Below are 25217 nucleotides of genomic sequence, written 5' to 3' on the forward strand. Positions count from 1 at the left end.
TTTTTTGTCTGAAATAAATGAGTTCTGAAAAATGTGTTGTAAAACACAATTAAGATAAAAAAGTAAAAAAAAAAAAAGTCTGTTGTGATTGTTCCTGCACTGCCTACATTAAAGAGTGTCTCTTCTATTCTCATCTCAGTCTGGGTTTGGGGCTTCAGGCATCCAGCAGATAAAGCAGACTCTGGCTCCTGGCTCTGTGCACTGTTAACAGAACAGCTGCGGACCCACCAATTCAAACATGCTTCATTCTAAGTCATGTGTTCTTAATGATTCCAGGGTATACTAAATTGGAGTAGGGTATAAATCCGGTAGAGCATTTCTAGCAAAAATTCCTTGAAATAATATTCTGTGAAGTAGTTGTAGAAGTGCAACACATTGTCGTAGCTAAGTAACTGCATTGTGTGTTATCTGCTTCTACTAAGTATTTCATCTTTTGTTGTTGTTTATTTGTGTATTGGGATCCTCTTTAGGTTCCACCACAGCAGTTGCTAGTCTTTCAAACCATAAACCAAGAAACAGCAGTGACTTAGGCAGCACTGAGTTGCATCGTGTGTAGAGAGATGCAGCTTTGTGAGGTGGTTTACCTCAGTTTGAATTATGCTTAGAAAACTGTCTTAAATTACTAAACTGAAGTTGCATGTAGGATAATTCAGTACTTGACATGGATACTGGAGCTGATTGGCTAATGGCCGATGATAACATTGCTTTCATTTAGCACAAAAGTAAACCACAATATGGTTGAACTATATTGCCTTGATCCATTTGATAAGGATCCTACGTGGAGTTTTCTTGACTGAAGATGTCCCGGTGCCTTCCCTCTGTTCCCTCTCTTGGACGTTTAAGCTTCACTATCCAGGACAATGCACCGTTCATACACTGCAATACAGTTTTAACGTGTTTTTGCTAAACACAGAATGTTTCTTTGAACTCACCCGAACTTGGAAAAGCAATAACATTCAGCATGTTTGGAGGAGTTCTTTCAGGTTGCAGTTTTCCCTGCTGGTTTATAAAGACGCAGGAGAGAAATCTGCTGAACTTCAGGAGGTGCAAAACAAATCACAGCAGTGATTCTGTGGAACTCTCTTACTCAAAGTGAAACTGCTGCAGCTCAGTGTACACTTAGTGAGCGTCAAATTACTCAAGAATGCGTCTGTGCTGCCATCCAGTGTCTGTCCGGAGTACTGCAACAAGCATATATTGTAAACATCACTTATTATTTGAGCAGTTGATATGAAGGTTTTTCGCACCTATGCCAGGTTTCATATCATGACATCACCAGTCAAGTAAAACAGAGAGACATGGGTGTTTAAAGTGAGACGATTCAGAGCTAGGGCCAAATACACATGTTTAGAGAGTGATTGTGGGCACATGTGAAGATTGTCCATCAATGTATTTCCTCTGCTTATCTACTTCAGGGTCACAGGGTGCTGGAGCCTATCACAGCTGTCACAGGGCAAAAGGAATCAGAGGGCAGATTGTCAGCAACCACATACCACATAAATAGTGAACAATTTAAGTGACATCCAAAATAATGAATGTATTTAAAGAAAAATGACATTTTGTAACACAGCTTTTTATTTAACCACCCACAGAGAAGATCTTGTAGACAGTAGCTGGCCCCACATGAAAACAGAGGCACGTGTTGTTTGATCACAATTCATCCTTGTTGCTCTGAGAGTCTGGTGCTGAGGTGGAGTCCTTCTTAACTGCTTTTACTGTCTTTTTTGCAGCTGGTTTTGTTTTCTGTTTATCACCCTGCTTTGCTTTTGTTTTTGCTGTCTGTTTTCCATCTTTTGCAGCAGCAGCTTTAACTTTGCCTGTCGTCTTTGCCTTCGTTTGATCTCCAGCTTTAGGCTTTGTTTTAGGTGCAGCTTTGGTTTTAGTGGTTCCTTTACTGGCTGTTTTCGCCTCCCCCGCATCCTTCAGCAGGTCAGTTTGTGCATCGCCCGACGTGTTCAGCTTGAGCTTCTGCTCTCCTACTTCTTTTTTTCTGGCTGCCTCCTGGTCAGCCTGTGCGGGAGCTTTGGGTTGAGACTCAGTTTCCATGGCCTCATTTTTACTGAACTCTGCATCCACTGGTGTAGAAAACATCTTCAGCAAATCCTGAGCCTGGATTCTTTCCTATGGGACAAAAAAAGAAAATGTTTGGGAGACTGCAAAATGAAACAAGGAACAGGTATGAATCACAAATTTTCTTTGAAGTTGTGCTGGCAGTCAGAAAACACAACATCATTATCTAGAGCTGAGTTTCATATTTCTGCACAGCAATAACTGACTGTGTGCACTGTTTTCAACTTAGGCTGTCTTTATAACTTTGTGGAAATAGTCTGATGCACTACGTAGTTCTTCTTCACTCACTTTTAACTCCCTATGTGTTCATACATCATTCTACATTTAATCATTAGTTATTATTAATCTCTGGCTCTCTTCCACAGCATGTCTTTGTCCTGTCTTCCTTCTCTCACCCCAACCGGTCGCAGCAGATGGCCCCGCCCCTCCCTGAGCCTGGTTCTGCTGGAGGTTTCTTCCTGTTAAAAGGGAGTTTTTCCTTCCCACTGTTGCCAGAGTGCTTGCCCATAGGGGTCATCTGATTGTTGGGGTTTTCTCTATTTTCTCTGTATTATTGTAGAGTCTTTACCTTACAATATAAAGTCCCTGGGGGTAACTGTTGTTGAGATTTGGCACTATATAAAAAAATGGAACTGAACTGAATTCAAGGTGTTAGAAAAAAGGATCATTTGAACAATTCATGCTAAATCCTGACCCATCTTTCTCCATTTTGGAAGAAGTTATTGTTTAAAAGGATTACACACAGACCCAAACCTAAAGCCTATGCATGCTCACATCTGGTTACAGTGGTTTTCCTTACCTTTTCCTCGTGAGCAGGATCCAAGGTGAACCACAGAGCAACAGCACACCTCTGACCCCGGGTGACAGCTTTGACACCGTGGGGGTTTTCTTTCCCTGCTCCAAAACCGACCACGCGACCACACTTTGGATGCACCTCCGCCTTGAGAAGACACACACCACGCAACACAATCAACATCGATGTGGTTAAAAATGCATTTTTGTTAAATGCACAGTGGCTTTAAAAAGTATTCAGACTCTGTCAGTCAAACCCTGTGGATAAACTTAGCAGTTTGTCCACATGTACACTTAATAATCTATAACAGGAACCTCATTAAAATGAACAGTTTAGATCTCTGTGCAGGTGTTCCACAGGGTTTAATTCCTGCCTTTTAGTTGGGCCCCTTAAAGAAAGTCAAACATCTGCCGTGAAGCAACTCCAGTGCTGTCATGACTATTTGATTAGGGTCATTAAAGTGCTGAAAAGTAAACTCTGACCACATTCTCTGATCTCTGCCTTCTAGAGCAACTTCAGGTGTCTATAGTTAGAGCAATAGATAATGTCAGTGTTTTTAAGTGCATATTTAAACCACTTTACATCAAATTTAACACTAAATTTGCAAAGGACGTGCACATCAAGTGCTCCTTAAAAGTAAGCACATTAACGTGAGTTCAAAATGTGCATCCTACATGATCCAGATGTGTTTATTAATGTGAAAGGCCTTGTAATTGTCTCGTATATGCCATTTTCACAGGTAATTATAGGTCTAAATTAACCACTTGCCGGTCCTATGCATCAGGGATTTTTGTATTTTTAGGTGCAACTGTTAATAAAGCTAATGAATCTAATTAGAATCCTATTACCATGTTTACACAAACTATAGAAAAGCCAAAACAACCAGGCAAATCTAAAATAGTGTAGAGGGAAGAAAATAGCAAGATTATGTGCTGAAATTCCCGTGGTGACCCATCCAAACTGAATTTTAGACAATTTCATACTTTTATTAAATGTGCGAGACTTTTCATTGTGAGGTTTTCTTAAAGGACATCTTTTTGTTTTACAGCATCCCTCCTCACTTCAGCCCACTGTCATTTTCCGTAACAGCGAGAGACAATCCCATCACAAGGAATCGTGATAGCTTTAAGATTTAAATGCCATTAGCAAAATACAGCCGGACTGCCAACTCTATAAAGAGTCCAAGTGGTCCCAAACTTTTAAATCTCACAAAAACTGAGACCACCCAACACTTTACCCTTTCCAAAGGTCTACAGAGAGTTCCTTGGACTTCATGGCTTGGCTTTGCTCCGGGCATAAAGAGTTATTTGTGGGACTTTTACTCCTTATGGAAACACAGCACAAGCTTACAGTTAAAGCACATTTACAGCCTGGGACAAACACATGTTTGATCCCTATGGATAGTTTCCCCATCTAGGATAGGGTTAGAGACAGGATAAGGATAAGCAGTAGAGAATGATTGAAACAACTCTGACTGGGGTGATTTTTTTCCATCCATAGCCAGTTATTAAACTCCAGTCAGAGTTTGTTTTACTAGTGTTTTATTCAGCACTAAATTGCAGATATGCACACAGTTTATGGATGCTGCTTGCTAACCATTAACTTAACTTAGCATTAACAAATCAAAAAACAAATAAATAAAAACATTTGGAGGCAGCTAAAGCAGTCTGAAAGAAAACTTTACAGTTTTAAAAAAGAAAGGAAAAAACATCAGATATATATTTACCGTCACTGTTTTGGCATCAAGCTCTGTGAAAATGAACTCTCCTCCTTCAAAGTCCTCATTCAAATAAAGGATGGCACTGCAGGAGTGAGACACCAGGAGGTCAGCCGGTCCTTGTCATCAGGGTGGGTTGTGTAGACAGAATTTTAAGTGCGTGTGTGTGTGTGTGTGTGTGTGTGTGTGTGTGTGTGTGTGTGTGTGTGTGTGTAACCATACCTGTAGTCTCTGTAAGTGTATGCAGGAGGTTCCTTTACACACTCGTTGACCTCAGAAACCAGCACACAGTTGTCGACGTGGACAGGGTGACTCATGTCCTTACGGTCGTCCTGCTTCTCTGAACAAACAGGAGCACAGAGAGAACATTTGGAGAAATTTGGGCCCAAAAACAAAGCTAGCTGAGAATTCAACAGCTAAATGTGTTTCTTTGTGTATTTATTGTCAGAGGTAGTGGAGACCAAAATGGTACTGAATTCAGTATATTTGACTGTACTAACTTCAGTTATTACATCACAGTTACAATTTTGTTGCAAGCACCGGGAGGCAACTGTTATTGTGATTTTGTGTTACATAAATAAAACTGAATTTTACTTGTGTTCTAAGGTTCTTCTCTACAAAGTTATCTGCATGCTGGGTAGACAGCAAGAAAAAAATAAAAATCAAACAAACATGCGTTTTTCTTCCTGCCACTGGTGCTGCAGTCTGCTGATTTTATGTCTTGATGCATGCACATTCACCTAAGTAAGGAAAATCCCAAAAGGTTTCTGTTCATCTGGATGTAGCATTTTCAGTGGGAGAAACATTTCGTCACTCATCCAGTGACTTCTTCAGTCCAGGACTTTGAAGTAATACACTAAATCTCTGTTTGTCTGTCTGCCAGCTCTACGATGAGGAGCTGAGCAACCAAACACATGGCACAGGTACATCTTAGACCCCTGAAGGTTGTTATCTATGTAACACATTATGATGTTACCATGTTGCCTAGCAACCACCAACCAACTGCCATCTACCTGTCTAACCATCGTAGGATTTTTATTTCACAACAGTAACATCTAGTTTATATTGACAAAAATCAACTATTATTAGATATACGATATGTTACAATGGCATCACGTTACTTGGCAACCACCTAACAATGGTCTACAATGACATTTATATTGTAACGTGGGGCAGGACGGGCATGTCCTAGCAGATCTAACAGATAAACGAGATCATTTGGGAGTCATGTCTGAACCAACTCCTAGACACAAAATCAGGATGGGGAAAAAATGACACAGTGTCAGTGGTTAGCTTACCATCGATGGCAGAGCGACAGACCAGGTGGGAGTATGTGAAATAGAGTGGAGTGTCCAGACGGAAGTAGGACTCTAAGACCTTCCTCACTTTCTCACTGAGGTCAAAGAACAGACGAGCGCTCTTCAGAGGGACCTTCCCCTCCTGGCCAAGCTGTGAGAAGCGGAAAAACCATGTAAAAGCTGGGACAAGGAGGAAAACAATGTTGAGTCTGTTTTTATATAGAACTATAAATACAAAAGTGTTCCAGGAAAGAGCATCTTCCCTCTAAAGAGAACACGTCTTAGGTTTGCAAAGCTTCAGGTTCTTTGGACAGACAAGACCAAAGTGGAGATCTTTGGCTAGAATTCCCAGCGACATGTTGGGAGAAAACCAAACACTGGCTATCAGCACAAGCACATCGTACAAGTGTCAAGCACGGTGGTGAAGGGGTGATGATTGCTCCATGCTGTGAATAAACGAATGCCTGCAAACCTCAATCAACTGAAGCAATACTACAAAGAAGAGTCGGTCAAAATTCCTCCACAATCATGTGAGATGCTGATAAAATAATACATCAAACAATTACTTCAAGTTATTGTTGCTAAATATAATTCTACAAGCTACTGAATCAACACAGTTTTTCACAGGACTGCATTATGTCGTGGAAAAGTGATATACTGTCAGGTTCTAAGTGATCGTTCCTCTCTGTGTAGACAATAACTGACGTGCTGAGTCACACGTGTCGTTTTGGATCCTACGAAGCTGCAACTATTTAATTACCTCAAACAGCTGGAAGCAATAAGCATCAGGTTACATTTACAGGTGAGCCTCTAGATTAACCTGCTGCAAACATGTTTATTCTCATCCGCCAACTCGAGCACATAAGCTATATGCTGCATGTTCTGTTGTTTTGTTGCTGAAATGTGGAAAAAGTCTGCTGTTAGACTAAAAAACGTATTTTCTGTTTCCACATAAAGAACTAGCTTTGATCTTTCCCCTAGCTATGATTAAAGGTAAACGTTTGTGCTTGTGTTGGCATCTCTTATTTGGAATTTTTCTGCTTTATAGACCTTGACAGCCTTCAGGACGGTGACTCCCTGGTACAGCTCGCTGGGGGAATGTGGGGATGGTCGTCCTCTATAGCCATCGCCTTTTAGAGCAGCTGTCTGTGAAATAAATGCAACATTAAGCAACTCCTATAACAGCCGAGCTGAAAAACATACATACGCGACACGATCAGAATGCAGGTGATGTGAGGAAATCTTTGCTGACACGGACTGAACTTTATTCCTTGGGGCTACTCACATTGGAGAGACGGTGCAGCTCCCTGCACTCCTCATCTGTGATCACACCGTCCAGCAAAACCCGCTGGGAGCCATTCAGCTGCTTGGATGTCATGGTCACCTTGATGTCACTGTACAGCAGAGCGCCATCTACAAGATAAGGTCACAGTTAAAGACGTGAGGATAAAGACTGGTTGTACAAGACTGACATTTTATACCCTGGTTCTCTGAAACATTCACCTTCCTGTGGCACTATCATCTTGGTCATTTCTGAAGAATCCTTCTTCTTTTCCTCAACCAGATTCTCAATCTCCTTCATCAGGTTTCCTATCTCCTCTGTGATCCTCGCTGCAGTCTCTCTCTCAGCCCTGAGACACAGCAACACACACGCAGATAACAACACTGACTTTAAGTGCACCTTCATGCTCGACCTGCACACGTGTGGCGGTGCTCTTAGTCTTACTTCTGTTTCTCTCTCAGTTTCTTAGGCATGACATCGTCGGGAGTCCACGAGTCCTTTAAGCAAAAATAACAGAGAATTCGAAGATCACATTTATTTATATCCCAGCACTTCATAAGTAGTGCAGAATGTGGTGAGATGTAAAATGAGTTATACACTTACCGGATCTACAAAAGTGATTCCAAAGGCTTCATAACCAAAGTAGAGGAGCTCTTTCTCCAGGAGCGACTGCTGAATGTACTGTTTCACCACCTAGGGATTACAAGTCAGCAGCAGCCTGTAACATAGCTCCTAAAATCACATTCAACAATCACAAAGCCTGCGCTATAAAGACCGTCGTTATATCTCTGGTTCCTTAGCTCCAGTTGGAGCTGTCTTCTCCTTTATTTTAGTAGGAACAAATTGGTCTGGCTTTTTTTTTACAGTGATTCTGACGGACGCATGTTAGTGGTGATGTATGCATTCAGAGAGCAAATCTGTGTTGTGCTTGTTCAGCTTCTGTTTTATCTCCTGTGCTTTTGTAGCATTTTTTGATTTGAGGGTGTTTTCTTAGGTTGCAGTGTGTTTGAGCTCATGCAGCTCTGCTCTCATGGTGCATACACACCGTCAGGCTGTGGATACAGAGGTCTGGACAACAGTGTAATAATACACCTGCATCTACCTTTGGAGCCTTTATATTCTAAAACACAGGCCACAGGCCAGCAACCTCCACCTGGGAAATAATCACTTAGTCATTAGTAGTGATGGATAACCATAATAACCCACTTTAAATAGTGTGTTATGTGGATTTTTAGGGCCCAGGGCAGCTCAAATCTTTTTTAAGAATCAGCAAACAGTTATGTGCTTAGATCACCACCAGAGCCTTTTTTTAATGTGCCCCTGAGTACACGTGAGTGCTGATGAAGACCATTTTTCTGCCACCACACTTTGTTCAGGCTAATTTACTGCTGATCACTAAGGATTAAGATAACACACTGCTAAGAATAACTGCACTCACGGTGAGGTTGAAGTAGAGGTTGAAAGCCTCTGTTAAACACAGTGTAACTGTACCTGTCGGGCTGATATGGCTGCTGCTTTGTCCTCGCCCAGCATGGCAGAGTAATAGTTCAGGTTCTGGTTCATCACCTCATCCTCAGGGTGGAACAGCAGGTAGGTCTTAGCACACTCTATGGCCTTCTCGTACTTCTCACCTGGAAAGAAAAGACAAAAATCCATGGAATCATGGATGTGAACAAAAAGGATGTTATTGGATTTACAGCATATATCCTTGTTCTTAAACACCAGTGACTATTTCATAACAAACATCCTGTACCTACAGGGGACTCTAAAGTTACAGCACGGAAGAATTTTAGCTTAAACTTGTTGTTAAACATTCAAAAAATGAAATCAAATTATGAAGAAAGTGTGAAAAATTTAAAAATAAAAGTATAAAAATATTTTAAAGACCTTCATTGTGTTACTGCTATATGAAGTTAGTATGCTAAGTTTGGAACAACCACATGGAAGAACTTATAACAAAACAAAACAATGTAAAATGATTAACATGACATCTTATAGTTTCAGAATATTTGCCTCTTTGGCAGGTGGCTAAAACAAAACCTGGTCTTATGCTGAGACTGGTCAGTGGTCACCTGGTCATTCAATTCAATTCAGTTTTATTTATACAACAACAGTCGCCTCAAGGTGCTTTATATTGTAAGGTAGACCCTACAATAAAAACAGAGAAAGGACTTTGGTGACAGAGAGAAGGAAAAACTCTCCTTTAACAGGAAGAAACCTGCGGCAGTTCAGAGGTTAAGAGCCTAAACTCTTACAGGACAGGGTTGTTTTTCATATTGCTCTTTTAAAGGCTGCCACTAGGGAGAAGTAAAATATAATAATATGAAATTTTACATAAAACGCTGCAATTCTTTTGGTTAATTTTGAAGAAATACATTATAAATACATGCAGTACAAGAGAATTTTCTCTTTTTTATTTACTATATAAATAGTTAAAGTATTTAACATATGTACCAAAAAGCTCTTTAAGTCTACAGTCACACAGAACAGTTTTAAAAAATGTGGCATGACCAGAATTATTGCAATTAGTTGCAGTGAATTGGGCTCTGCAAAGCAAGTTTGGTGCATAAAGACAATGATTAAACAGCAATCACTCCACTGTCAATGTTGACAATTATGTGCGATAATCTTTTAATCTGTGATCAACTGTAACAAATGGGCAAAAACTGCAAATCAATTGAAAACTAAATACAAAGAAATTCACATGAATTACTTCCATTCAGAGTCCAGCAATAAATGCTGATCTATTATCATATAATATTTGGCTTATTTAAGAGGTAATCTCGTTCATGTTAGGTGCAGGTCTGTGTTTTTGCTATTAAAGTCGTCAAACAGATGATCCGTGTATATGAGGCCATAGCTGTTCATTTCTGTGTTTAGACTTCTTTTCTGCATTGTTGCTAAGGACAGTGGATACAGGCACACCTGACTTATAGAAAGCACTGTGAAACTCACTGTTGTAGTAGGAGAACTGCAGGTAGTTGAAGTGTGAAGGCAGGAAGTCCTCAAAGGGCTTGTCTCTGCCAGCAGTTAAGGCCAGCTCCACAGCACAGTGCTGCTTACAGCTCAGCACCTGCAGGTAGTGGTCTGAGGGACACAGACACATTTATACAAGTATTTATAGCACATGCAGCCTATTTTTCATATTTGCCATACAAATGTCTCCCTTGCATGCAGCTTCACATCAAATTCTCAGCTCTGTTGGAATCTTTAGTGCTCACAAGCAAAGGATATGCTGCCTCACCACTCATACTCTGGAACAGGTCTGCACTGTACTCCATGTAGTTGTATCCATCATAGTTGTAGGCACCCTCACACAGAACTCTGCACTCCTTATCAGCTATGAAGTACTCATCTACGGCTGATTCAAAGTGTTCAGCCGCCAGGATGAAGGAGTCGTCACTGTAGGAGCTCTTTCCCAGCAGAAACTGGGCCTGAAGAGAGAGGGCACATCACAACTACTGCAACAGTCAGCTTCATCTGTTCAAGGTCAGTCAGGCAGACAAAGGAGTTTAAATCTTTCTGCTTGAATCATCGTTAGAGACTGCATCATGTGGCAACATGTAAAGAAAAATGCCCTCCTTCCTTCTCTTCTGTTTTCCCCTCCAGCTGATTATGATAGATTGCCTTCTCTCCCTGAGCCTGGTCCTGCTGGAAGCCACTTCCTGTTAAAAGAGAGTTCTTCCTTCTCGTTGTCACCAAGTGCTAGTTCACAGGGGATCGTCTGACTGTTCCTTAATTTGACTTAACTGACCAAACTAATGAAATGTCAATAAAAATAAACTGTAGATGAATTATAGACAATCAGCAGAGGATGAGGCTACAAGAACATAACAGCATTATCAAAGACGGATTTTGCTTTCACCATGTGTGGCCTGGCCTCCAGATCTTTGAAGTCGTCCTCCTGTACTCCTGCCATCATCCTGTAGTAGTCCAGATTCTGTCTCATCTCCATGTGATCTGGGTTGGCCAGGAAAAACGTGTTGGCAGCTGCTACTGCTTTGGCCAGCTTATTGATCTGAAAGGAAGAAAAACACATACACAAGCTTATTTTCTATTCTATTTAATTCAACTGGAAAACTCGTGCAAGCTAACTTGGTATCAAAATATCTCATGTAGGCACAGATACATTAACAGTTAGTTAATGTAGTAGTGGAATACATTTAATCTACTCTGATTTTACCTTTGTTTTGGTGCAATAAGCCCAGTAGTTGCTCTTTACTTTCCAAATGTTAGCTAACTATATACACCAGCCAATATTGATCCTGACATACTCATATTGAGACGTCAGTAATGTACACAGGCTATTATTTTAACTAATTATGTTACATATTTATGTTTAATCGTTCTTATTGTATGTTTTTGTACAGGTACTTCAGACTGTGTCTGTCAACTTTCACTCACTTTTATTTTGGGGGTAATTAATCTGCTATAAATGATTTTTGATGCAATATCATTTTAAATGTACACATTTTTGGTCTGGTAACCCATAAGGGCCAAACTGTTATCTTTACATTTTCTGGGGTGGATTTCAGTTTACTCTTTACTATCTGAAACGCTAACGTTTAGGCAGCTCAGTAGGTAGAAAGACTTAAAAGATTTTTTGGCAAGACTGAAGCCCAGGTTTCCCCCGATGCATCCATCACAGTGTAACTTTGATCATGGTAGGTTAAAAGTATTTAGGCATAGGAAAAATATCCTTGTATAAACAGAGACTGAGACTTTTAGTAGGAAAGGGCTTTGATTGCTGAGAGTAGTAAAGCAATATAGTACCAGTCGTATTTCTCAGATTTTAAAATATTTCAAAAGTTCAGAATATATATTACAATGAAATCACAAGTAAGTGAATCGTACTAATGTAAGGCCAGACTGAACTGCCCAAGTTGCAGTTGTGTGGATTTAGTGGGTCACAAAATAGTCTAACAACCTAACAACATCCTAAAAACAACCGAACTTGAAAACAGTAAGCCATTTTTTCTGGTTTTCCTGCAGTGGTACATCATACTCATAGGTAAGCATAATACAGCACTGTGCAATAGTCCTGAGCAATCCCTCATTTCTTTATGAGGCTTTTTTGAAGTGGTTTTAAGCAATACAGGGAGTGCAGAATTATTAGGCAAATGAGTATTTTGTCCACATCATCCTCTTCATGCATGTTGTCTTACTCCAAGCTGTATATGCTCGAAAGCCTACTACCAATTAAGCATATTAGGTGATGTGCATCTCTGTAATGAGAAGGGGTGTGGTCTAATGACATCAACACCCTATATCAGGTGTGCATAATTATTAGGCAACGTCCTTTCCTTTGGCAAAATGGGTCAAAAGAAGGACTTGACAGGCTCAGAAAAGTCAAAAATAGTGAGATATCTTGCAGAGGGATGCAGCAGTCTCAAAATTGCAAAGCTTCTGAAGCGTGATCATCGAACAATCAAGCGTTTCATTCAAAATAGTCAACAGGGTCGCAAGAAGCGTGTGGAAAAACCAAGGCGCAAAATAACTGCCCATGAACTGAGAAAAGTCAAGCGTGCAGCTGCCAAGATGCCACTTGCCACCAGTTTGGCCATATTTCAGAGCTGCAACATCACTGGAGTGCCCAAAAGCACAAGGTGTGCAATACTCAGAGACATGGCCAAGGTAAGAAAGGCTGAAAGACGACCACCACTGAACAAGACACACAAGCTGAAACGTCAAGACTGGGCCAAGAAATATCTCAAGACTGGTTTTTCTAAGGTTTTATGGACTGATGAAATGAGAGTGAGTCTTGATGGGCCAGATGGATGGGCCCGTGGCTGGATTGGTAAAGGGCAGAGAGCTCCAGTCCGACTCAGACGCCAGCAAGGTGGAGGTGGAGTACTGGTTTGGGCTGGTATCATCAAAGATGAGCTTGTGGGGCCTTTTCGGGTTGAGGATGGAGTCAAGCTCAACTCCCAGTCCTACTGCCAGTTCCTGGAAGACACCTTCTTCAAGCAGTGGTACAGGAAGAAGTCTGCATCCTTCAAGAAAAACATGATTTTCATGCAGGACAATGCTCCATCACACGCGTCCAAGTACTCCACAGCGTGGCTGGCAAGAAAGGGTATAAAAGAAGAAAAACTAATGACATGGCCTCCTTGTTCACCTGATCTGAACCCCATTGAGAACCTGTGGTCCATCATCAAATGTGAGATTTACAAGGAGGGAAAACAGTACACCTCTCTGAACAGTGTCTGGGAGGCTGTGGTTGCTGCTGCACGCAATGTTGATGGTGAACAGATCAAAACACTGACAGAATCCATGGATGGCAGGCTTTTGAGTGTCCTTGCAAAGAAAGGTGGCTATATTGGTCGCTGATTTGTTTTTGAATGTCAGAAATGTATATTTGTGAATGTGGAGATGTTATATTGGTTTCACTGGTAAAAATAAATAATTGAAATGGGTATATATTTGTTTTTTGTTAAGTTGCCTAATAATTATGCACAGTAATAGTCACCTGCACACACAGATATCCCCCTAAAATAGCTAATGAGAAGAAATGAGTCGTGGCTTGAGACTTTTGCACAGTACTGTATGAGTTATGACAGCTCTATGACTTTTTGATAAAAACTAACTTTAACATTTTCTTCAGCCTGAGCTTTTAGGGGCCAACTTCCTGTTTGACGTTTGTCCCGCACACCTCTGCCATGTCACACAGAGTTTCATAGAAAATATTTTCATCAGAGCAGAAAATAAATCCTTATTTTCACACTAACCCATTCATCTTTACGCCCCCTAAATTGCTTAGTTGGAAAAATATCTTGTTAAAAACGAATTTAAGTCTACAAAAAAATTAATAAAATAAATAATTGCTAGTCCCTACTTATTTCACAGATGAAGCGTTTGTAGTTTGCCAGCAGGAGCTTTTGAAAATAAAATTTTAGGCCTTTAAATCGCTCAATTTCACGTCCTAACGTCACACCCCGCAGAAGCTGACTCCACCTTAAGACGTGGCATGGTTGTCTTGGTTTTGGGGGGTTGGGGCAAAACAGTAATGTGCTCCACATCAGCTCTAACTTACAGGCTAAAAAAGAATCAGTGCTAAAGTTTTTACTGTTCTAGCTCGCCTAGAGCAAAGCGAGCGTGTGTGTGCAGTGAGAGACAGGCTACACTGTAGCTGCCACCATCCTCTTCTACCTTAAAATACGCCACTTGTAGGTAATTATATGGGCTCCTCTTCTTGAACTCCAGCTCTATTTCCTCGCTGACGAGATGCAAACTTGGTGCGCCGACTTTCTCAGTTTCGCAGGAGTTCACACAGTCGGCCCGCTTCAGGAATTTCTGGAAGAAGCCCAGGTCCTCCACAGAGCCGGTCCCCGGTATGGGAACTCCCAACCCGGCCAAAGGCTCGCCGAAAGCGGTCTGGTTGGCGCAGCTCTGGCGGCACTGAGCTTTAACTTTGCGCAAAGTGGCTTTGTTTTTGAGAGCCTTCTCCATGTTCAGAATCACCGATAACCAGTCCCCCTTATAGTAAGCTTCCACCGCCGTGTCGAAGAGGAAATCATAAGGCTCCAAAACAAAGTGGCTGCTCACTTCAGTGTCCGATGTGCACGCAGGCACCACGACAACACAGAGGAATGTGAGCGCATAACGGAGCTCCATGGTGGCAAAGTGTCAGGGCTCTGCAGCGGGACCTGAGCCTGGACCTGTGGCCGACGACGAGCCAGTACGCAGAGAGAATTGTTACTACTCCTTTCTCCACCAGGAGCTTGACTGGAGGTGGGATTTGAGCGGCGGATCCCCCCTCGGCAACACCCCCTCACCCTTCATCCTTATGCATATGCATACGCATCAGCCGTATGCAACATGATACGAGTTGATTTAGTGCTTCAGAGCAAAATATTTTCACTAGTTGAATAAACACAAAATGACACAGATTTCTGAAAAGGTCTGGTTAAAATGCATGAAAGTTTATTGACAAAAGTCCGAGAAAAGGCAACTAACCAATGAAAACTGTACTTTTAACTGTTTGCTTTTTTCCACTGATGGATCTGTTTGGAATTGTCCTCATTCACACTTTCACAGGTTCCCAAATACAGCTGTTGGTGCGTAGGAACACAGCAGTGAGGTTCTGGTGAGGCAAGGAGAAGACACGGCACCCAAAGAAACCTGAAGTCTGTGGAGAAACTCGTATTATAGGCCACTGATAGAGCCCGTCAATGGCCTAAAAGTGTACTTTTTAAAAGTTTTCAACGTGTCTGACTGAAGCTGTTAATGAAGTTGTACTGCTGTGATGCTGGATGTTGGAAGAGAATTCCCAAACAGCATGATGGGCAGTACATCTGAAATGTGTCACAGTATATTGTAAAGCTTAACATTCTTCTATTTAATCAAGATCGCTGTTCCACCGCTTTAAGCTGGTCAAAGAATATCATCGAATCCTGCAAACGATGTGTAATTTTATTTTTGTTGTGCTCATTTATAACTTTGCGCAAATAGTAAAATAATAAAGACAAAACAGAGGATTTAAATTTTGTCACAATAGAAAAAACTTACCAAAAAATTGTTCACTTACCAAAAAAATTAAACTAAGCACGCAATGTATTATGGGGAACGTAGTATGCGCGAGGAAGATCGAGCGAAACCAATAAAAATACATCTTTTAGTGAAAGTGTCAGCTTTAATGTGAGCTTTAGCTAGGAGCTTTTAAGTGCAATCTGACTCAGTCAAAAGTGGAGCACAGCTTCCGTTTTATGTGTATTATACAACTTCGTATATTTCTTAACATTGACATATCTTCATGTTTAAATGCTCTGTCTCGTGTCGACCTGCTATTTGAGAGCCTGAAAGAACAAGCGTAAATGTAGTGAAGTACGAAATACAGAATATAAAAGTTTATATCATTATTAATCCCAATACATAATTATAATAAAACAAAACAAATTCATAATCACTAGTAAGCTAAAATTAACTGTATAATTAAATGTATTTTTAAAAGGCATAAATATGGACAACTATTTTGAGCAGAACGGGGCGGAGATTAGGACCCAGTGATCCCTACAGTATTTTTAGTTGAAAACGAGTTGGTTGCAAAACAGGCAAGTGGACAGCCTACAGATAGGTTGTGATTACTGATATTACTCGAGAGAGGAGTTTATAGTAAAACTTCAAGGAAGACGACATGGACAGGACGGTCAGCCTGCCTAACCAGCCCGAGAAAACCACAACAGGTAACACATGTACACACTTACTTGATCAAAAATCTCATGTGAATCCTTTTTCTCGGTTATCTGACTGTACGCACTGTCACACGAGCTGACCCTCTGTTTAAGTAAAAGCTGAACTGTACTCGCAACTAGACACTCAAGTTCATGCTGAGCGTGTGGGTTAGCATTTTCTAGAGTTACATTACATGCGTAACCAGTGCAGTCTGCGTGGTTACTGAAATGCTGCGTGAGCCCAACAGCGAGGCGGGGGACCGTGTGCATGTAAAATAATTTGGTGTTAGTGTTTTAATAACATTATTGTGTCACATGTGAGGAAGTGTTCAGAGGTAGGACTCCTGTAGCTTTTCGTATAGAAGCTGCTCCCAGCAGGTTAACCCCGTCTCTACATGGAGTTTAAAACTTTAGACGTTAGAAAGTTGTAATAAATGTGCTGAGACAAAGGTCGTTTCATCTTAAAGGTACTGCAATTCTGAAATGTTGATAATTATTATTTTTCTATGAACTTCTGTAATACCAGTCATCATTATTAGGGAGGAGAAAATGTGATATATCAGTAAGACTGAAGCCCAAGTTTCCCCCGATACATATACAGTCACTAACACACACACACACATATGTATATATGTATGTATGTGTGTATATATATATATATATATATATATATATGAAACGTTTAGGTAGTAAATACTAATTTACAATAGATATATTGGCTACATGTGTTTACATAAAGTGTGTAAGCTATGCTGGAAAAAACAAAACAAAAAACAATGAATTCTTTATTTAGCAGATTTTCAAATGTGCTGTGAAGGCAGCACCATATTTAAGAAACAATCTACTATTTAGTTTTTCATTTTTATTTTATTTTTTTGCAGTGACTCTGGTTGAGAGCAGCAGTGCTCCCAGTGGGCTGGAACTAGTTAGTTCCTACCAGACCAACAGAGTTGGAGACCCCATGAATCTGGTTGCTCTTGCAGAGCAAGTCCAGAAGGTGTGGATTGGACTCAGTTTTTGTTATTTTTTACTTTCAGGTTATTCTCATAATGAATATGTGTTATATCTGAATATGTGTTTTGTTTTCCCCCCCAGGGAGATGAGTTTGTAAAAGCCAATGCCTGCAACAAACTGACAGTCATTGCAGACCAGATCAGATACCTGCAGGAGCAGGCGAGGAAGGTAAGAGCCGTGCACGCTAGATGAGCTGCATGGTCACGTTGCTCTGATCTAAAGGCAACATCTTTGCTTCTCTGCTAGGCTTTGGAAGAAGCCAAAAGAGACTCTGAACTGCACCACGCTGCTTGTAACATTGTGAAAAAGCCAGGCAACATCTACTACCTCTATCAGAGGCCATCGGGACAGAAATACTTCTCCATCCTCTCGCCTATGGTAGGCACCAGCCTTGTTCATGTTATGTCAGCCCAGACTGACAGCAGTTACAAAACTCCAGTACAGCAGCTACAAAACTCCAGTACAGCAGCTGTTACATCACACACGTGAATACTCAACGTGACGCTGCACGTCTGTGTGTTAGTGTTCAAAGGTCGTGCAGCCAGAAGGGAGCTGATAAATCAGATGATCAGGTTGCTCAGGTTGGATGTGGCTGGTTACGCTGCAGCTGTGGATGGTTTTGGAAGCACAAACTGGTTTTAAGAAGATTAACCTTTTCAATTGTAAATGTAAAACATTTGTTAAAAAAAAATGTAGCAGGATAAGCTTTTTAGAATTTTATCCAATTTGGATAAAACTCCTACGTTTTTTGTTTGTTTGTGAATTAGAGATACCGCCAATGCTACTCTTTTTCTTTCTTATTCGATTCCTTAGCTCCTGATTTCTGTCCGTACCAAATACTGATCTGATACCAGCGTTACACCAATAAACTGTAACCCGAAACTAGAAATCATTATGTGTAAAGCAGCATGTGGCTAATAAATGACAACAGGACTAAAACAAAAAAAAAAAGTGAATCTAACAGAATCGTGATCAGAGCTTTTCTGTTACTTCACCTCACTGGACTGCAGTTTGTATTTACGTGAAATCGTTTTACAAACATAAAGAAAAGCTGTCGGTATTGCAGACTTTGATGTGCTGAACGTTAGCAAACTAAATGAAGAGAGTTTCCTTCATGGTGGATTTTTGATCTCAAAACATATTCTATTTATTATGACAGTCCTCTCCTCTCCTCCACAGGAATGGGGTCCAAGCTCCCCTCACCCATTTCTTGGTGCATTCAAACTTCAACACGACATGTCGTGGACCCCCTTTGACGAGGTGGAGAAGAGAGACGCGGAGCTTGCCGTCATGGACAAACTCGTCAGCCAGCAGACAGCCTTACCTACGTACGCAGGACCCAACTTCAGAGGCCTCACTGAATAAAGAACAGACTGCTCCAACTTGTACACACTGGGCTTTTCAAGGACATGAGCCAGATGCTAACGCTAGTCTTAAAGGATTCCAGAACTGCTCGTGTCAGTCACAAAAGCTTCACCGACTTTCTCATGTTGCCTTAAGGACACAACTTGTTAAGTTTATGTTTGTACACACACACAAATCTTTTCTAAAAGTGAAAATCTCTGATAGACTTTGTCTGGACACTTTTACTGTATAAGAGCATTTATTAGAACTCGTGTAGCAGAATATTCCACCAACCTTCAGCACAAGGATCAGATATAAAGCTGCACCACAGAGCTCATCCAAAAACACAAGAAGCTGACATCCAGTCTTTTCTCACCAAAAGGAATTGTACTTCTGCGTCTCATGTTAGTACAGCATCAGTCTGCAATTTTTCAGCAGAATTCTAGGTTAGCATAGAGTTTAAGAAAAAACTGAACCACTCCAAAAGGTTTAGCTTTTTAGCACCATTAGTGGTGAAACAAGGCACCTTATCCAGCTGTATTCTTGAAACTTGGGCTCTTGATTAAAGCCCAACTGTAAGACAATATTGATATATGGTGATTTAAAAAAGCCAATATTTTTTTCAAATGTGCTATGTGTAGTTATTTATGAGTGAGGACTAGGTTAATGTGACAACTTGTTTATGGTCTGACTGGACGAGTCAGCTGGTTGTCATCCCTGTGGCATTTCCATCAGTGCCCTCTAGTGGACAAACTACAATGTCAACACTTGTGGTTGAAGCATGTTTCTCCGGTGTATTTATTTTTTCTAGCTTTTCAGCCAAAAGAGAGAAGACCACTACCAATATTTAGACCAGTGGCTAATACATGGCAGGGTTCGGGATGTTCCTAATGATTACTTTACTGTTTAACATCACTGTACAGTAATCAAATATGGCCACTGTTAATATAAACAATTGCATTACTGGTACAGAAGTGAGGGCAACAATGGTTAATTATCTGGTTGATGAGTTTGCACACTCGTAAGTTATAAATTGGCTTTTCTTAAAAATAAAATAAAAGTGTAAAGATGAGATTTTTTTTGTCTCCAGAAAAGAAACTGTCATTTCATGTTTGTTTAATTGCATATCAACAAAATCAAAGTGCAATTTCTTCATTTTAAATCAACGGTCCCCAGTCAGTCCCATTTACATCTTACTTTGAAAAATATGGATGTTAAAAGTGCATTTCTATTTTTAAAATATTGTCCATCACAGTCAGCTGAGCGTGTCTTCCTGTAATGATGTAATTTTTAGAAGGTAAGAGTTAATATGAGACAGAAGCTCCCAGTTATCCGTGGCAATGTTGAAGTGCACGGCGTCCTCCTCTGAGCTTACCTTCAGCAGGATGTGAGAGCGTGGTGGGAGGAAGAAGAGCACTTTGAATTCTTCTTTATGTGACGCGTCTGATATGAGGAAGGGGAGGAAGTGCTTTTCCACCAGTGTATTTAGAGCTGCTTCCTTCAACTGGCAGCAGAATAGGCTCATAGCACTGTCTCCGCTCTCTGAGCAGATTTCGTCCCACAAACCCTCGAACACGCTCAGTGTGCCGCCTGGTCCCCAGTTTGAGGGGACAGGCAGAGGCAGGAAAGTTTGCTGGAAAGCCACATGGATGTCAGGTAGGGTGGTGTGCCATGTATGGCCATCTGGAGAGGTGAAGATGGCGCTGGCGTGGAGGCTGGTAGGGTAAGGCTTCCTGGGCTTCAGTGTTAGCTGAACTATGGCCGACGGCCTCTCTCTGAGAAGACATGGGACGCTGATGTCGCCCAGCTCCTCGTAGTGATGGTCTGTGAGGCTGAAGTGAAGGCGGATGCTAAAGAGTTGATCGAAGTGAGAGTCATGCGAGTTGATGTGGACCAGCTGGTACTGTAAGGTGATCTCTGAAGCAAAGCTGGAGTCACTGAATTGATCTCTGTAGGCCTCCATCGATGCGCTCGCCTCCTCCGGGCCTTTCTGTACTTCATTTGAATTTATGTCTCCTGCTCGTGGCTCAGGAGGGGCCTCGATCAGCCTGAATACAGCTCTCTCTGTCTGCTGGATGGTCAGTGTGCTCGTCAGCCCCTCACCTATGAGGCAGGACAGTGACTGCTTTTTGTCCTGACGCCCTCCCTCTTCCATGCCCTGTGCCAACACCCCAGCCAGCTTCTCCCTTGACAGTGTGGTCAGGAGAGTGTAGTAGAGACGGGCGTGGTCCTGGATCTCCATGTCTGCGTAGTGACAGACGAGGAGCTGCAGAACGTCAGCCAGAGGAGTGAGCAGCGAGTCCAGACTTGGGTGGACGAGCAGATGGCGGCAGACCCTGAGGATTTCGTTTCCCAGACACCAATCACCACCTGTGCACAACGAGGATGACGAGGGAGTGATGATGCTGGAGAGGAAGGTGAGGGTGCTTTGCTGGATGATCTCTCCTTCCTCCGCCACTCGGGCCAGCATCTTGAGGTGCCGGCTGAGGTCGTGTGAGGTAAGCTGGGTTAGCGGTGCCTCAGTAATGACCCTCTGCAGAGCTTTGAGGAGCCCCACAGACCAGCTGGACTCAGACAGTCTGTCCTGGGTCTGGTCAGCCAGGTTGATGAAATGTGGAGCCAGCTTGGTGTGGTTGAGGTAGAGCTGACACAGCTGTTTGGTCAGGTCGTTGGAGTAACGCTCCACGTGGCAGAAATAATACAGGAAAAGGAAGGCCGCTCTGAAGAAGGTGACGACGAGCTCTCTGCCACACCCGTTCTCCACCATGCTCAGCAGCGAGTTCAGGTGCTCATAGAGGTAGGCCAGCCCTTGGCCTCCCTGGCCTTCCTCCCCCTCCTCCAGGTACACCAGGGATAGCATGTTGAACCGGGCGAGCAGGGTGGCGCTGTCATTAAACACGGTGGGGACCAGAGCTGAAGCGAGCTGCGGCGTGAGGAGCACAGGGAGGGTCTCGTCACCGTCGCCGCAGCTGATGGGCCGGTTCTCCGGGAAGTGCAGGATGCAGTCCATGTAGAAGAGTTTCTCAGGCGTGCTCAGGAGCAGGTGCTGGGAGAGCACCACTAGCCGTTTGAGGATGAAGGCTTCGTCTTCAGAGCTGAACAGGCTGTCTGTGAAGGCACACTTCAGCAGCAGAGTGACATGAAGGAGGCTCACCTGACGGCATGAAAAACACCAAAACAATCAGACTGATCACATCCCAAAACTTACCAAAGGGAAAGACAATTTGTTTTATTAAAAAGAAAAACAGAAAACACATATTTGGCAGTAATCAATAACAAGTTTTTAGAATAAATCATGTTTTGAATTGAAACGATCAGACTGAAACAGAAAAATGTCTTCTTTTAACAATAGCCCATTACTCCACACAATGGGGCCTGTGGATATTCCACGCACCTCAGTTCTGTTTTCTTAACCTTTAATTCAAGTATGTAATCTCATTACGGTGGCTGCTGTAGAACACGTTTTAGTCAAGAGAGATCAAAACCATGAAATATAAGCTGTGTCCCATAACGGCCGCGACAGGCTGGCGTTATGTGGTGTTTGTGTAAAAAGCACATTTTTGTATACACTATATATTAACATATATGAATAGTAACACTTGGAAATAAATTAGGTCATAAAATGTAAATGACTTCAATTCAGAACATGAGGCTCGAGGCGAGGAGAAAGAGGGTGTCGTTTCATTATGATAGTGGTGGTTTTGTCGCTTTGTGTTGTGTTTTCTGTGTCTTTGCTGGAGGGGACCCCTTCTCTGACGATAAAACATGTAAGGCGCTTCATATAATGAGTCTGAAGGTGCAGGAATAAATTGAAATGTTCCTCCACAACATGCAAACAACTACTACTTCTCTTCTCCTCTGCCTTTGACGTCTTACGTATGTGACTGGTCTCTAGGCAAACAGGCAAAACTTGATTTATTCAAAATATGGCGTGGGATCAGGGTGGTTTCCTCATCAAATTGTTGGAAGATGTAATTACACACTAATCAATATATATTGATGAGTATAATATTCTTTTTCCCCCCTATTAAATAACTTTAAAATTGACTGACGGTACCTTCAAAGTTGAGGACAGACACCAACATATTTTATCTTGTAGAACAAGACATGCAAATGCTGAAAGACTTAACCACACACTTTCAGCCATCTAACCAAAAACCCAGTCAGATTATAAACAAGGAACTAGAAGTGCAAAAACGCCAACTAATTTCCTGCTTTAAGGAATCACAGCACTTCATCCTTTACTGATTCCCCTCCCCCTTCAATTCATTCCATGTAACACAAACCTCACTGGTGCCCAGGAGCCGCAGCAGGTGAGTCCTGAATATAGCTGGAGGGACTCCAGGCACCATGGCAACCACCTCTGTCAGTCTATGTAATAGTGTAGCCTGACACAGAGGAGTGAGCAGGTAGGACTCATCCAGGAGGGTGGAGAGGACTGATCGCAGCTCCTTACAGTCAGGGCCGGTGTGCAGAGTTGGTACTGTACCCATGGGTCCCAGGATGAGAGAAGACAGTATGGCTGAGTCCTTGCTGCTTGCCAGGCCTGACTCCTGGTCTGCTTCCCATGCAGCTGATGTGTTCCCTCCCAGAAGGGCTTTAAGGTGCTCAGCACCAGCTCCTGTTTCCTGGGTGAGCTGATAGATGGCATTTCTTAACACCAGAGTGTAAAGCTCCGCGTAAGCCTGGTGGAGCCTCGATGTTTCCTGCTGCCAGAGCCCACCCAAGAGCTCAAGGCGCTGGGAGAGGAGGCTGGGGCAGCAGGCTTCCAGTTCCCGCAGGCACTCGCAGGCTATTGCCCGAAGAGGACGCTGGCTGCCATCCGTATGGATGTCGCTGGTGTCCTGGGCTATTTGAAGGAGCACATCCAGAAAGTCTAGAGATGCACGGGAGTGGCTCTTCACACAGGAAGTGCAGATGAGGACGGAGGTGAGAGCCAGGAGGAGGTGACAACGAAACTGGACAGACTTAGGAGGACACTGGGCGAATACTGACATGAGCTCCAGGGCTGTCTCCTCACCCACAGAGTCCGAACAACACACCAGGGTGGGGTGCTCACACAGCGGCGATAGCAGGAGGATCTGCGTGTGGGAAACACATAGAAGATAAGAACACTGCACACAAAAACATTAGCTTGCCTGGCCTTCCGCCAGGTTACTGCCACAAATCCTTAAAAAACAGCAAGTCTGTAAGTACAGTCACATATATGTTACTGCTTTACATTTTCAAACTTCTCCGTATCCCATAGCTACCAAACAACACAGTTTGCTCGTTGCTGTCTTGCGAATGTAGAGAGTCAAACACGGCTAATTTAGTGTCAGTGGCTAAGGTACACACGTCCCAGAGCGAAATAAGGGAACAGACAATGAATATGACACACTGCACTGTACATGTTTGCCAGCTGACACAATACCGACGCTTTCTGTTCACTATATTTACCTTAACGCTGTAAGTGGCTCTGTCATCGCGGAGCTCGCGGAGCAACTCCGCCAGGAAAGCCTCCGCGGTGGTCCCGGAGAGGAAGCCGGACGGTCTGCGGGAGAAAGCAGAAATCCTCTCGGCCCAGTTCGCCGCCATTGTCTCTCAAATCCAAAACTTTATCGGCTTGCAAGTTATCATTTCAGGAACTGTTACTGAAATCCGCTGCTAGCAAAGTTGTCTTTGAGAATTAAAGAAACCAGGCTTCGCAAACATACAGCATCCACTGTTGATAGCTGCCGTTTCCGTATTGTGTCACGCGCACATTTAATACTTGCAGTGCTATATTTACCGCCCCCTGCTGCTTTGGAGGATATATCCAAAGAAAAACTTTTAAAACCAAGGCATATCTCTAAAGAGCGAGTGGCTGTGTCCAAATTTAGGGGTAGCATGCTTCGAAGGATCCACCCTACCCCTGAATTTCCTACCCTTGAATTAGGACACAGCCACTGAATGTAGAATCCCAGTCAACTAAGCTCAGTGCCTCAGTTCCTTGAAAGTCAGAAGTGCATCAGAAGCTCAGGAAACAGCATGGTCCTCATTAAAAAATTTAGCATGTCATGATTCTGTGTAATAAAGTGAGATTTCATTTTTCATATGAAAAACCCGAGCATAAAACAGCGAGGGAAACTTTTAAATTTTAGTCTCACCACCACATTGACAACATCTTAACTACAGGGTTCTTGTTTGTATCTTTGTTTGTTTTTTGTTGTTGTATTTTTCTGAAGGAACTCATCATATAAATACTCATAAAATAATAATAATAATAATAATAATAATAATAATAATAATAATAATAATAATAATAATTATTATTATTATTATTATTGTTGTTGTTGTTGTTGTTGTTATATCATTGTTATTATTATTATTATCATTATTATCATTATTATTATTATTATAGTTGTAAATTTGCTACTGTTTAATTTTCTTAATTGTCACCCGAATCAAAACATTCACTTGGTTTAAGCGCTAGATGGCGCCAGTACATGAAGTAATATTTTACTCACAACAGAAGAAGTGACGATAACCAATCAGATCTCCCGACTGA

The 25217-nt window shown here is 42.1% G+C and overlaps 3 protein-coding genes across 3 annotated transcripts; 1 reads left to right on the forward strand and 2 right to left on the reverse strand.

The window, feature by feature from the left end:
* Positions 1 to 1552: 1552 nt before the first annotated feature.
* On the reverse strand, positions 1553 to 14894 carry p3h1 (prolyl 3-hydroxylase 1). The gene is made up of 15 exons (XM_005934511.3): positions 14310 to 14894; positions 11026 to 11178; positions 10405 to 10594; positions 10116 to 10247; positions 8652 to 8791; positions 7764 to 7853; positions 7605 to 7657; positions 7382 to 7509; positions 7164 to 7291; positions 6929 to 7024; positions 5879 to 6029; positions 4803 to 4920; positions 4590 to 4665; positions 2870 to 3010; positions 1553 to 2121 (listed from the first exon to the last, which is right to left on the reverse strand). The coding sequence occupies exons 1-15, from the start codon at positions 14772 to 14774 to the stop codon at positions 1651 to 1653; spliced, it is 2532 nt and encodes an 843-aa protein (XP_005934573.1). The 5' UTR covers positions 14775 to 14894; the 3' UTR covers positions 1553 to 1650.
* Positions 14895 to 16163: 1269 nt separating this feature from the next.
* cunh1orf50 (chromosome unknown C1orf50 homolog) lies at positions 16164 to 19760 on the forward strand. The gene is made up of 5 exons (XM_005934514.3): positions 16164 to 16342; positions 17212 to 17327; positions 17426 to 17512; positions 17591 to 17722; positions 18524 to 19760. The coding sequence occupies exons 1-5, from the start codon at positions 16294 to 16296 to the stop codon at positions 18707 to 18709; spliced, it is 570 nt and encodes a 189-aa protein (XP_005934576.1). The 5' UTR covers positions 16164 to 16293; the 3' UTR covers positions 18710 to 19760.
* Positions 19761 to 19822: 62 nt separating this feature from the next.
* ap5b1 (adaptor related protein complex 5 subunit beta 1) lies at positions 19823 to 24440 on the reverse strand. The gene is made up of 3 exons (XM_005934512.3): positions 24128 to 24440; positions 22975 to 23769; positions 19823 to 21842 (listed from the first exon to the last, which is right to left on the reverse strand). The coding sequence occupies exons 1-3, from the start codon at positions 24263 to 24265 to the stop codon at positions 19944 to 19946; spliced, it is 2832 nt and encodes a 943-aa protein (XP_005934574.1). The 5' UTR covers positions 24266 to 24440; the 3' UTR covers positions 19823 to 19943.
* Between the last annotated feature and the right edge of the window lie 777 nt (positions 24441 to 25217).

This window comes from Haplochromis burtoni, unplaced genomic scaffold, assembly GCF_018398535.1.
Source record: "Haplochromis burtoni strain Fernald_Lab_line unplaced genomic scaffold, NCSU_Asbu1 Contig_186, whole genome shotgun sequence".
NCBI lineage: Eukaryota > Metazoa > Chordata > Actinopteri > Cichliformes > Cichlidae > Haplochromis > Haplochromis burtoni.

Bases quoted from the DNA above. Each gene is read 5' to 3' on its own strand.
- p3h1 (XM_005934511.3), bottom strand. From the start codon at position 14,774: ATGGAGCTCCGTTATGCGCTCACATTCCTCTGTGTTGTCGTGGTGCCT. The intron at 11,179-14,309 runs GTAGAAGAGGAT...TCTTCCTTTCAG, and splicing joins TACAAGTGGCGTATTTTAAG to ATCAATAAGCTGGCCAAAGC. The intron at 7,658-7,763 runs GTAAGTGTATAA...TTTTGCTTAAAG, and splicing joins GAATCACTTTTGTAGATCCG to GACTCGTGGACTCCCGACGA.
- cunh1orf50 (XM_005934514.3), top strand. From the start codon at position 16,294: ATGGACAGGACGGTCAGCCTGCCTAACCAGCCCGAGAAAACCACAACA. The intron at 17,328-17,425 runs GTGTGGATTGGA...TTTCCCCCCCAG, and splicing joins TTGCAGAGCAAGTCCAGAAG to GGAGATGAGTTTGTAAAAGC. The intron at 17,513-17,590 runs GTAAGAGCCGTG...CTTCTCTGCTAG, and splicing joins TGCAGGAGCAGGCGAGGAAG to GCTTTGGAAGAAGCCAAAAG.
- ap5b1 (XM_005934512.3), bottom strand. From the start codon at position 24,265: ATGGCGGCGAACTGGGCCGAGAGGATTTCTGCTTTCTCCCGCAGACCG. The intron at 23,770-24,127 runs GTAAATATAGTG...TCCCACACGCAG, and splicing joins GAGCCACTTACAGCGTTAAG to ATCCTCCTGCTATCGCCGCT. The intron at 21,843-22,974 runs GTTTGTGTTACA...TCATGCCGTCAG, and splicing joins GGCTCCTGGGCACCAGTGAG to GTGAGCCTCCTTCATGTCAC.